Source organism: Colias eurytheme, chromosome 9, assembly GCF_061535395.1.
Source record: "Colias eurytheme isolate Ceu_HAF_F1 chromosome 9, ilColEury1 Martin Lab GWU primary, whole genome shotgun sequence".
Classification (NCBI taxonomy): Eukaryota; Metazoa; Arthropoda; class Insecta; order Lepidoptera; family Pieridae; genus Colias; species Colias eurytheme.
In genome coordinates, this window is record NC_142988.1 from 8,000,905 (window position 1) to 8,013,151 (window position 12,247).

Below are 12,247 nucleotides of genomic sequence, written 5' to 3' on the forward strand. Positions count from 1 at the left end.
GTAAACAACCAGTTCCCATAAAAGAGACATAAAAAAGCCATAACATAAGTAATCTTTACGTTTTATATTTTACTAAGCAATGGAAAACACACACATTTGTCAATAAACACACATGCTTTCCTTATCGGGAAGTTTCTAGACGCTACGGACTGAGCATTTTACGGCTCGCGTGCTTGTTTTCCTTCGTATAAAACTCGTACATAAACAATGTTCGTGACGATCATTATTATATAGACGAGATATTAACATGTGTCGTTTCCTATGTGAAGCTGGAATGTTTGCAGCACGAAGTGGTCCCGCGGTTCCTATCTGAGAAACTGCTGGAACAGAACAGGTTGAAGAACATACCGCCGCTGACGGCCAACCAGCAGTTCCTCATCGCTAGGCTCGTGTGGTACCAGGACGGCTACGAGCAACCTTCCGAAGAAGACCTCAAAAGGGTAACTCAGGTATATACTAAATACACGTAATATAATGAGGATTCCCTTTCATTGAGCCTCATTAGTCTCTTGGATTTTTAATAACAAGTAATAGTAATGAAGTCCTCCCTTTGTAGATGAGTAACGGATCTCAAATCTATAAAAACGATTGAATAAAGCATTAATTGGAAACAAAAGCATCTCCAATTAGTTGATTATACAAGTATACAAGACAGACTGACGTAAAAATGATGCGCTTGTACACAAATTTATTATTTACTATAATTGGAACATTATTTAAAGCTATTTTATAATAAACGTGATGAAGAACAGATCTTCAGCACCCTAAGTATGAATAACAATTGCAGACTTGGCAACAGGCAGAAGACGAGGATGGAGACACGGACGTAGCGTTCCGTCAAATTACCGAGATGACGATCCTGACCGTGCAGCTCATTGTGGAGTTCGCTAAAGGCCTGCCCGGCTTCGGGAAAATATCGCAACCTGATCAAATCACACTGCTAAAGGTATATAACATCAAATAAATACAAAAAATAAGAAAAATTTACGGCCCCGCTATTGTTTTTTTTCAAACAACCTGATAATAAATGGTCATTAAGTTGATACAGAGGAAAATGCATTTTTTGTCTCGAAACATTATCATTTTTCATACATTACATTTCTGGAGATAATCACTAAAAGAATATAAACTTTTATTTCGAAATTTATTACTTTAGAAGGCAAAAACACCCATTGATTGATCAAAAATGCCATTTCAATGGAGCAAAAAGACTACATCGATTTATTTGCAATTCAGAATTTTGCGAATCCTTGAGAAAAATCTGCATTTAATTAACACAAATGCAAAAGAGGTTGATGCAGGTAACATTTCTAAATATAGAGATGCTGTGAACCAATAAGAAAAGGATCAGTTACCAGTTCCATATCAAATCTCCCGAGACGTTATTTATCTAAATACCTGCAATATATTCTTTACATTGGGCCATTATAAAAGATACCCATGTTGTGACCATTTTTTTTTATATACGCACGTAAATGAATAATATTGAAGTTATTATATTTCTTTAATTAAATTATGATACATTGTTACAGTACCTACTCTCTAATAAATTCAAAATATCATAGATTAAATAATTATTCAAAATTACTGAAATTTTATAAAAAATATTAAAAATTGAATAAACCATCAAAGTTTTATCATAGTGCAGTACAAGCTCAGTAGCATTTTTGATATGACTCATATATTTTATAGAGATTGTATTGACGTTTCACGCATATCGGTCAATCTTGTATTTATCTTCTTCTTATATATAAAAATGAATCGCAAAATGTGTTGGTAAGCGCATAACTCGAGAACGGCTGAACCGATTTCGATAATTCTTTTTTTATTATATTCCTTGAAGTACGAGGATGGTTTTTATGTAGAGAAAACGTAAATATGTACCACGGGCGAAGCCGGGGCGGACCGCTAGTTTTTAAATAGATATTGAAAGATTATATTCATGTGAAGCGATCATAGCATACATTTAAATTCAAGTTATTTAAAACAAACGAATTCTAATTATTAAATATTCCTTGGATTAACTGAGATGGTTAAATATTTTTACAAACTTTTTTATTTCGATGTCAGTGGATATACAATTTATTTTTATGATGCCATCTTAGCCAAGCCCAAGTACTGTGAATAAGTAGTACCTATTGAAATTGTACATAGATTATCATTGTTATTATTTATGCGAGAAGTTCATGTCAACCGCCCCCTACAAAACAAGATCCTATATAAAATTCTACAGATATAACTAATCTGTATTCGATCTTCCAGGCATGTTCAAGCGAAGTGATGATGTTGCGAGTGGCCCGGCGGTACGACGCGACGTCCGACAGCATACTGTTCGCGAACAACGAGGCGTACACCCGCGACAACTACCGCAAGGCCGGCATGTCCTACGTCATAGAGGACCTGCTGCACTTCTGTCGCTGCATGTACGCCATGTCCCTGGACAACGTGCACTACGCCCTCCTCACTGCTATTATTATATTCTCAGGTGAGTTGGTATTAGCGTGTGGAATATCAGCATTTATGTCATCGGGTTATTGATTTCCAGTGTGCCTTTTGCAATAGTTTGGCGCAGTGGTAAAGTAACTGCCTACTGAGCCGACGGTCCCGGGTTCGATCCCCGGTCAGGGCAAATATTTGTGTGATGAACTCAATTATTTGTTCTTGGGTCTGAGTGTTATTATCTATATTATTATCTTACTGTGGGACTAGGTCGATTTGTGTAATAATATCCTATAATATTTATTTATTTATTTATTGAAATAAAATCTGTTAAAATTTTTAACCTGGGATCGAAGGTACTATAATTAATGATGACAAATAACTGGGGCTGGTGTAGAGTGTATTGCACAAGTTGAACACAATGTCGGTGTTGGTTGCAGACCGGCCCGGGCTGGAGCAGCCGCAGCTGGTGGAGGAGATCCAGCGGTACTACCTGACGACGCTGCGCATGTACATCGTGAACCAGCTGAGCGCGTCGCCGCGCTGCGCCGTGCTGTTCGGGCGCATCCTGTCCATCCTGTCCGAGGTGCGCACGCTCGGCATGCAGAACTCCAACATGTGCATCTCGCTGAAGCTCAAGAACCGCAAGCTGCCGCCGTTCCTGGAGGAGATCTGGGACGTGGCGGACGTGTCGAGCGCGCAGCCGCCGCCCGTGCTCGACCGCCCCGCCGACCTCTAGCGCGGCCCGAGCGCACAGCCCCCAGGAGAGAACGCTATAGACTGGCTAGTTTTAGTGAAGTGCACGGACGCTGCGTAAGAGATTAGTGAATATATGTGCTGTTGGACGTTCGGAGTATATATTTAGTGTTGATGGTTGGCGCGCGGCGGCGGCCCGAACGACGGCCCTCGTTTCGGCCGCGCCGCGCCCCGTTTTTATTTGGTTACGACTGGATACCGAGTTGGTCACTCGGATGCGACTGTGTGATAAGACTTCGAGTACGCCTCGTGAAATACGAACATACGTACGTACGCTATGAGAGTTATAGATAAAAAAGTAATATATGAAGAGATGTTTCTATTGGAAGTAAAAAAAGTTGATAGTTATGTTTATTTACCAAAATTGACGGTGCGTCGATTGACCTTTTCGATTGATATATATTTGTAGTCGTTCGCCGTGACGTTCCGCGAAGCTGGCGCCCTCCGTCGGCGGACGTTGTTGATCATTTTCGACTGTGTTTGTTTATATATAGTTTATGTCACGTGTTATCGTGTCCTGTCGATTTTAGTTCCGATTCATGTTCCATTGTCCTGTGCCCGTGTCCCATTTTACGAATAATTATAATTTATTGCTGTGATTACATTTATAAAGTGTTGAGATATCTTATGTAGGCTGATATAAGTGTGTCTTATTACATATAGATTCTACTGTCGTCGGTAGCTTTCATAAAAGCATCACCAATTTCTCGCCTGTATAAATAGTTAGATAAGTGATTTCTGGGTGATACGTTTTTACAGATCACACTGCACTGAGTCAATGTTACGTTTAGATTACCAATAGTCCACTCCGGTACGACCTAACCATTTGATATATCGCTTGACAGGCCGACGCCGAGGGTACTAACGATACCAGTCACGTACCTATAGATATCGATACCACAAATCGCCTAAGCAATAAATTTAATTCATTTAAAAATAGACTTCTCGTGTCACATTAATTTATACAACGGAGCGAGGTTTGGCGATCTGTTCATTTGTATTTTCTATCCGATATACAAAATAAATATTATTAGGCAATCTTGCGTGCATTTTGTTTGGCAGCTGTTGTAGATGAATGAGGTTTAGATAATATATGACGGCCCCTAAAACACTAATTTTATTATTTAATTTCGTTAATTGTGTTAAAAATTTGTTTCTAACTTTAAATTAATTATTATGAGTATGTTTAGAATATAATTTATAAAGAAAATGGCAGCTGATTTAGCTCTATTGCGTTGGATAACAATTTGGCCGAGCTTATTAAATGGGAACAATATTGGTATAGTATTTATTGTAAATGTGGATAGGAAACATGCACGCAATATTGCCTCACGCAATATTAAGCCAAATCTTACTCCTACAAATACTATAAGATGTATCGAAAAAGTCCATATTATATTAAATCGACAGTAAATTATTACCTATTGGCGTATACAATAAAAGAGAACTGCCAATTTTTAATCACATACGAAATGCCTTATTTCGCGTTACCTGTACTCGTGTACCTACATTGTTGAGAATGGATATCATAGTATATAGAACTAAATTAATCGATCTCAATTACCCATAAGCGTTGTTAAATCATAAACTAAGCGTGTTCTCAATTCACTGCTGGGCAATTTTCCGTGTAGTCGTTACAGCAAGTTTTTAATAATAAATAATAGTAATCGTTGTGCAGTGTCAATCTTCAAGCCTTCGTCGACTGTGTCAACTCGAACACTTAGCTCACAAGTAGTCGTGGTTCTCATGTCTCATTGTAACATTGTCACCGGCTCGCCGACACCCGCCATCCATAATAAATAATAATTTTAACGTAAATTTAAGTCTGTGTTTGGTGCGTAATGCGTGTTGAATGTGTCTTCTTTACATGCCATTTAGTGTGCTGTAAATTTACATAATATGTATGTTTGAGGTTTTTGGAAATGCATTTCTTAATATACGTATAAATTCAGCGAGAAACGATCGAGCTAGCACCGCGGACCGCGCGCTAGTCCGCTTCTAAGACATCTTTTCGACTTATATTTATAATTTTATTCTAGCAGTAGGCGAATCTAAATAGATGTTAAAGCACAAACGTCACGGAGTGTCTTAGGTGTCTCTGCTGATATAGGGGCGTATTGACAACACACACTGCCATTACAAACGTAACCCATGGTGCGATCTGGTATGATTGGGTCATAACGATGTTTTTATGCGATTCTGTCGTTATGAGTGTTTAGAGTGAACCTTCACGATTAATCTTTACGCTACGATATGATGCCTTATGACTCGGATGCGAGGGTAAGCACTCGGATCTTACAACGTATACTTCGCATCTTGAGTTTGTGACAATTATAACTGCCATTCGATAAGTAATTATACATCATTTGACGCGTAGAGGTTCATACGAATAGCTTCATAGTTACGGACTCCGTCGGTGCGTAGCCGGTCGTGTTTGATACATATTATTCAATTTCGAAATTGTAATAGATTTATTAAGTATGTAATAATCTCGCAGGAGATAGGTAATGAGATACCATAATATAATTTGTGTCTTAGCTGATAATGGAACATTAGTGTGATGATAAGTTTATATCGCTGGGAATGAGGAGAGTCGGCACACGAACGATCGGGACGGACGAAGCACGGACTGCATGCGCGACGGTTGACGGCCCACACTCCACTTGTTGCAAAGCTTTCCCTTCCAATGCTCTTAATCTTTTTCATTTTTGTATCGGAAGCGAACGTGAGGTGACCAAACGTGGCACGTCCAGTCTATTAGCTGCGGGCTCTCACGAGTCCGCTCGTGTCCATTTAAACTTTGTATATAGGTACCCTTAGATTCTATTGTCATATGTTTGACATATGTTTAATTTTATTCATCTAATAAAGTACAGATGGCTGTTGTTATTTTTATATTATTTGGGTAGAAGTATATTTTTTGTAAATTACCTCTGTATTTATCTTTTCTAAGCTTTGTAAGCCATAGGAACTTAGATTAATATACGAGCTACGAACATTGTGATTAAAAACTAACTTTGAATTTGTATTTACGGATATATTTTTGTTCTGCGTATATATTTCTTTGTTTCGACAGATTTTTCTTAATAATTTTTTTGTTACTTCAGAGTGCAATATGTACAAATATTTACATATAAAATATTAATTGTACAGTCAATTTTAGTTTTAATTTTGTCAACGCAATATTGTTCGCTATTTCATTCGTTGAATGTACACCGGAAAGCATAATAACCTATATCACAAGCGAGCAGGCTCGGGTGAGTCGAGTCCGACTCGCTCCCATTATTGTGTTTTCTTATACTTAAGTGATTAATTTTACATAGTCGGACTAGGTGATGTTTGTATTTAAATTTGCTAATTTTTTGTAGCAGATTAGATTTGTTTACTTGGATAAGATGAGTAATGTACATTTTGAATTGATTTTAAAGTGATTTAGTTGTTATTTAGTAACGAATTTTTCTTATTAATTATTGTAACTGGCAGCCTCGTGGCCAGTCCACTGATACCAGTGTGATTCGTGCAATGTCCATTAGAAAAAATAAACAATTGAGCTTCGTATACGCATACCGGTCGTGCGAAGCGGGCCCACAGTTGTGTGCGCTCGCTTCCCGACAGTTGGTCTCTGCTTGTTGTCTTCGATACTCCTTGCACTAGTTACACCTCCGCAGAGGAACGGCGTGTCCTCTAGAGTGCCACGTCACGTCGGATGTTACTGGAAGGCTGATATTACGAGATAAGAGCCCATTCCGTGTTCGTTTAAACACATTTTTGTATATTGTTTCGTATTTCTATTTTCCGCAGTGACTATTACTTTCATCCTAATACTATTGCCTTAGTGAATCCTCTATTTTATAATTTAACTACAGTGGTGAAGAGAATTAGATATAGGGAACAGACATGACGAATATGTTAAAATTTTAGAGAGACAACTTTTATAAAAGATAATATCTACAAAACAAACGATGAAAAGGTGTGTACAAAACGAGGAAATTTGTATGAAACATTGTTATGCGAATAAACTTACACCTCAATATAAAATATTATTGTCTTTCATTTTTCCTGTTATCCTTTATAAACAACATTCCTATTACCTACTTATATGAAAATATGCACAGATACATATCAATAAATGGAATTATTAAAAACACCTACACGAACAAAATGAATTGAATGAGATTGTTTTAAAAAAATCCACAAAAAAAATTCATTAAAATCGGTTAGCACCCCTGAGTAGTGTGAAAAAAATCTTTTCTCCTTCCTGACGTTCTTGTAGTGGTACTAGTTAACTAAATATCAATGACAGAGAGTTTATACAATGAGCATGTCATTATATCAATATAAATCAATGTTACAAAAGTTAAAACTTACCAGCCGATTCTTTTAATTTATGATACCTAATATAACCATTTGAGGATTTTATTTCCCACAAGGAGCTTCCGAATAAAAACATTATAGGTATGTATAAAGTTCATACGTAAAAATACATAGGAAGCATAGGTATGCTTCCTATGTATTTTGTATGTATTTTATGTAGGTACATGTTAACATGCTGGTACTGTTGAACAAAACATCCTCTTTTTGAGACTGGTTAAAAATAAAATAACCATTATAAAATGATGTTCTTTATTCACTAAATGATTCATCTGTCGTTTTTACGTAAGTATATGTTAACTTATGAAACACGTTAGACGTCGTTATAGATACTATAGCCTTACCGATGTACCTAATTAAAATCAAAACGGAAACATATTTATATTTGAATGAAATATATTATGACTTTGTAAAGGAAACAATTTTATCTGAGCTTGTAATATAAAATAATAAAAATATACTTACTTAATAGATAAAATTATGCAATTATCATTACTCAATCGTAAGTTTTTTAATTACTACACTGTATGCCATGAGCTTGACCTATTAAGTGTTTTGGCTCAGATCAACTAAAAACATTGCACTAAGTTACTATAGAAAAGATTTTCTCCTACTGAATAGATAAAACTTCATGATTTGCGGTGGTGCGTGATTTAACCTTTCGTATATTTTCAACCCCGCCTTAATGAAACAGAGTGACAAAAGTTACATTTTAATAGTTTCTAAACGCAATGCCTGCTGCTCTACACAAAAATAAGGAAGGCAGGTATATGTAATTTTAATTATGGTAGCAGGGAAATAATATTTAAAATGCATAATAGATACTTATAATTACTTATAAAATTCATCTAATTCAAAAATAATAAAATTATAGATTTACTATGTCTCTCTCTCTAAAACACAAATTTAATCATACTTTAATTTAACTAATACATTAGAGTACTTAGTACCTACCCAGTAGCGCATATTATTTTATAGGTAGGTAGGTATGATAAGTTTAAATGTGAAAATAACAATACCACAGGTGTTGAACGGAAATAATACAAAACGAGTGACCATTGAATACCAATGACCTCAGGGAAGTACCTTAATGGCACAAACTCACAAGTTCTTGAGCGTATTAATGAATAACTAAAATCTTGTGTTATTATATTACGTCAAGAAAACTTAATCTTAAAAATATATTTTAATTTATAAAGCCTAATCAACGAGCATCTTCAATTTTCCTGTTCGTCATCCTAGTGTAGCGATAGATACCTAATGCTTCGTATGTCTCTACAACAAGTCTATACTGTCTCAGTACTCAATAAATTATATCAGACTTCAGAGTCTCATTCGTATGTGATGGTTTCGCTGAGATAGACGTGCTGATTCAATAAAATGTTGCATATTAAGTGTTGCTTTGTGTTATTATGTGTCCACATTATATTATCTTGTAAGTATGTTATGGTATATGAAATCATATATTCCTATACGAGTGTGCTTATGACGCTTAAATTTTATCTGCGATACGTGTTGATGAACTTGGAATTATTAAATAAAACCAGTATTGTACAGAAAAGAAGAATAACAAATGGTGTTTACGATTACACGAAACGATGAGATGGTCTTAGATTAAAATGTTCTGATAAAATATATCTATAGTATATTCTGGTTAAATTTTTAGCTGGGCAACCTCGAATGAAGTTCTTCCGTAAGGACTATCATTTTATAGAGTCGACGGGCAGTTTTTATAAAATTCAAACGATACACAAAAATTGGGACAAAGCGAAAGAAAAATGTGAAATGGAGGGAGCTACACTATTTTATCCTGACGATGATGATGAAGCCGAAGCAGTGCTGTCGTTCTGGAATGAAACGCAACCTTTTTCGTGGGTGTTTATTGGTGTCTCCGCCTTAAACGTTCCCGAAGTTTTTGAAACTGTTGATGGTGAGAATTTTCAAGATATCATTTTTATAACAACTTTAAAGTCATATTTCCGATAAGTATTTTTCTAATCTAAAATCGGAAGCCTTCCTTTAAAAGATGTATCCTACTTAGGTGAAATAGCTCAGCATCATTCATTTCAGGCCCTCCCAAATTAACGCTAACTTAATAGTTAGTCTATAGTAGGTATAACTAAGTAGGTACCTATGTATAAATAGATAAGAACATATATTAAAAAGGATAAAGTTGAGATAAGATTTTTTATTCTTCAAAATAAAGGAATAGGAATAGTGATCACTGATCATTTAGTTTTTCTCAATTTAAAATTCGCAAGAATCCATAAATACATAATTCTTGATTGCTTTGCAACTCGTTTGAAAGGTCAAGGGAATAAGTTTAAATTTAGAATTTTATTATTTGTAAAAACGATTATGTATCGAAACATTACAAGAGGCAGTTAAGGATTTACGGGATAACTTATTTTTTTTCTTGCATAATATGGGTTTAGCTAAGTCACAAAGCGTATATATACCAAAAAGTATATAATATAACTATTTTGAGGACCAATGAAACACCATACCTGCTACGCTTAATAAAAAAATGTTGCAGTAAACGAAGACTGCTGCAGGTAGATCGCTCGCTTCTCGCAGTAAAGCGTTTAAAAACAGTAAATAAACTTTAATTTCTAACTGCATACTGTCATAAAAGCCAATGCACATTAGAACCTTAATAATGCGGTCTCGATCGACGAACTTGTAAGAAAATTAGAAAGTAGGTACTTGAAAATCATTTCCCCAACAGGTATTCCTATAGCCGAAGTGTATGACAGATGGGGTCCAGGTGAACCCAATAATGCCGGTGGTAAGGAAAGCTGTGTTATATTGCGTAGAGACGGCACTCTCAACGACGACCAGTGCAGTAGATCCTACCCATATATTTGCAAGAAGACTTTGGGATCTCTTGAATGGAACAACGTTTGCGACATACCTGATACCAGTGAGTATAGTAGATATAAGAGACTTATAAAACGTTCAACGTTGGGGAGTCAATTGCGTGTTAATTCATACGTCTTAAATGAGTTCCCTGTAAGTGTCCTTGTCGACTCATTAACGGGGGAATGCCCAAAACATATTTGACTGGAAACCCCACATGAAAAAATCTGGATATACCAAAGTAGGTATCCTATCTGTTCTATCTTTAACTTTTCCAGTATCCAAAGTAATGATAATGGCATGATACTTACATAAATAAATATCGTTATCCTTCAATGTTAATATACAACATGTAGTCTACTCTAGTCAGAAAGAAAAGGTGAGTTGTTTGATTCCCTTAGCTTTTTCATGATTTATGAAGCGACTTAACTAAATATGTTGTAATTTGTACGTAACAAACCATCTATGGTTAATTTATTAATATTTTTACTTATTAAAATATTTTCTCTTCAGTCATTCCTTGCGTACAAAAATCTTACATTAGTTAGTCGCAGAAATACGAAATTAAAGAAGTTTTAGAAGATCAACTATGACTTTATAATAAAAGTTAAGTATATAAAATTATTTCCAGAATATGAATACAGTGAAAAGCTGGGCAGATGCTATAAGTTCCATTCGACTCCCATGAAATGGACAGACGCGTATGTCGTTTGCAGCGCAGAACAGTCATACTTAGCCATCATAGATACTCAAGAAGAAGCTGATTATTTAGTAAACATAACAAATAACGCTAATAAAGACATAGGCGGCGACTTTCTGGGGGGCGCCGTACATTTAGGTTTTGTTCAAAAAAATGAATGGCGATCAATTAAAGGTAAAAAGTTTTTAGTGTACTATTAATTCTTACCATTTGATTGGTATAAAACTAAATATTAAATATTAAGTATTAATTGTTATTTATAATTGCTACCTAGCAATATTTACCTACCTATTATAAATAGTAGAAAATATTTGTGAAAATTTTCTTATTATTAACTATGTTTCCGCCCGCGGCTTCGCCCGCAAAGTCAAAGAATAACCCGCATAGTTCCCGTTCCCGTGGGATTTCCGGGATTACATCATTTTACCGGGATAAAAAGTAGCCTTTCTCGGGTATCAAAATATCTCTTTACCAAATTTCATGAAAATTGGTTCAGTAGTTTAGGCGTGATTGAGTAACAGACAGACAGAAAGAGTTACTTTCGCATTTATAATAATAATAAGTATGGATTTCTTGCATAGGTGCACTTCGCGGTAAATTGTAATTCCCAAGAAAAACGTGTAAAAATATGGCAGTCGGAAAAACCGCTTAGACCTTTGTTAATAGCCTTTATAATATACCAACAGCAGTAACAACATGTTCTTATATAGTCATGAAGTTAAGAATTATATTGATTTTTCAGGTATGCCATTCAAATCTCTGGGATACACCAGATGGGGAAATGGCCAGCCAGATGGCGGGGAGAGAGAAAAATGTGGATCAATGTTCTATAACGGCAAACTAAATGACATAAACTGTGATGTAAAATGCTTCTTCATATGCGAGCATGAAATATCCTTCCTTGAATCTGCGATCAACCCGAGGTTTGGAGATTATAGTAGTATAGAATAGGTTATTTATTTATAAATTCTAATACTCAATAAAAGCTTTGTGTTCATTACATTGTCCGTTATTTTGTGTATTATTATATTGTTATGAAGTTCAGTATCAAATGATTTATAATTTCAAGTCAACATGTTTCCAAATTTATAAGCGTAATCACAAAACTGATACTAAAATGTT

At 35.5% G+C, this 12,247-nt stretch overlaps 2 protein-coding genes across 12 annotated transcripts in view; both read left to right on the plus strand.

The window, feature by feature from the left end:
* The window catches only part of EcR (Ecdysone receptor), a 111,968-nt gene extending 104,733 nt beyond the window's left edge, over window positions 1–7,235 (plus strand). For 2 of the 9 annotated variants that reach the window (XM_090105349.1, XM_090105346.1), the window contains 4 exons: window positions 285–449; window positions 800–946; window positions 2,263–2,485; window positions 2,880–7,235. In XM_090105349.1, coding sequence (XP_089961475.1) covers window positions 285–449; window positions 800–946; window positions 2,263–2,485; window positions 2,880–3,178 — 834 coding nt within the window. In that variant the 3' untranslated portion in view covers window positions 3,179–7,235. Of the gene's footprint in view, window positions 1–269; window positions 450–787; window positions 947–2,262; window positions 2,486–2,879 lie in introns of all 9 variants that reach the window. The other 7 variants (XM_090105350.1, XM_090105343.1, XM_090105348.1 and 4 more) reach the window with 4 other exon arrangements.
* Window positions 7,236–8,862: 1,627 nt separating this feature from the next.
* Window positions 8,863–12,247, plus strand: part of LOC149905945 (C-type mannose receptor 2-like) — a 73,940-nt gene continuing 70,555 nt past the window's right edge. For 2 of the 3 annotated variants that reach the window (XM_090105357.1, XM_090105356.1), the window contains exons 1-5: window positions 8,863–9,001; window positions 9,233–9,496; window positions 10,295–10,489; window positions 11,057–11,299; window positions 11,868–12,048. In XM_090105357.1, coding sequence (XP_089961483.1) covers window positions 8,947–9,001; window positions 9,233–9,496; window positions 10,295–10,489; window positions 11,057–11,299; window positions 11,868–12,048 — 938 coding nt within the window. In that variant the 5' untranslated portion in view covers window positions 8,863–8,946. Of the gene's footprint in view, window positions 9,002–9,232; window positions 9,497–10,294; window positions 10,490–11,056; window positions 11,300–11,867; window positions 12,123–12,247 lie in introns of those variants that run through there. The other variant, XM_090105355.1, reaches the window with a different exon arrangement.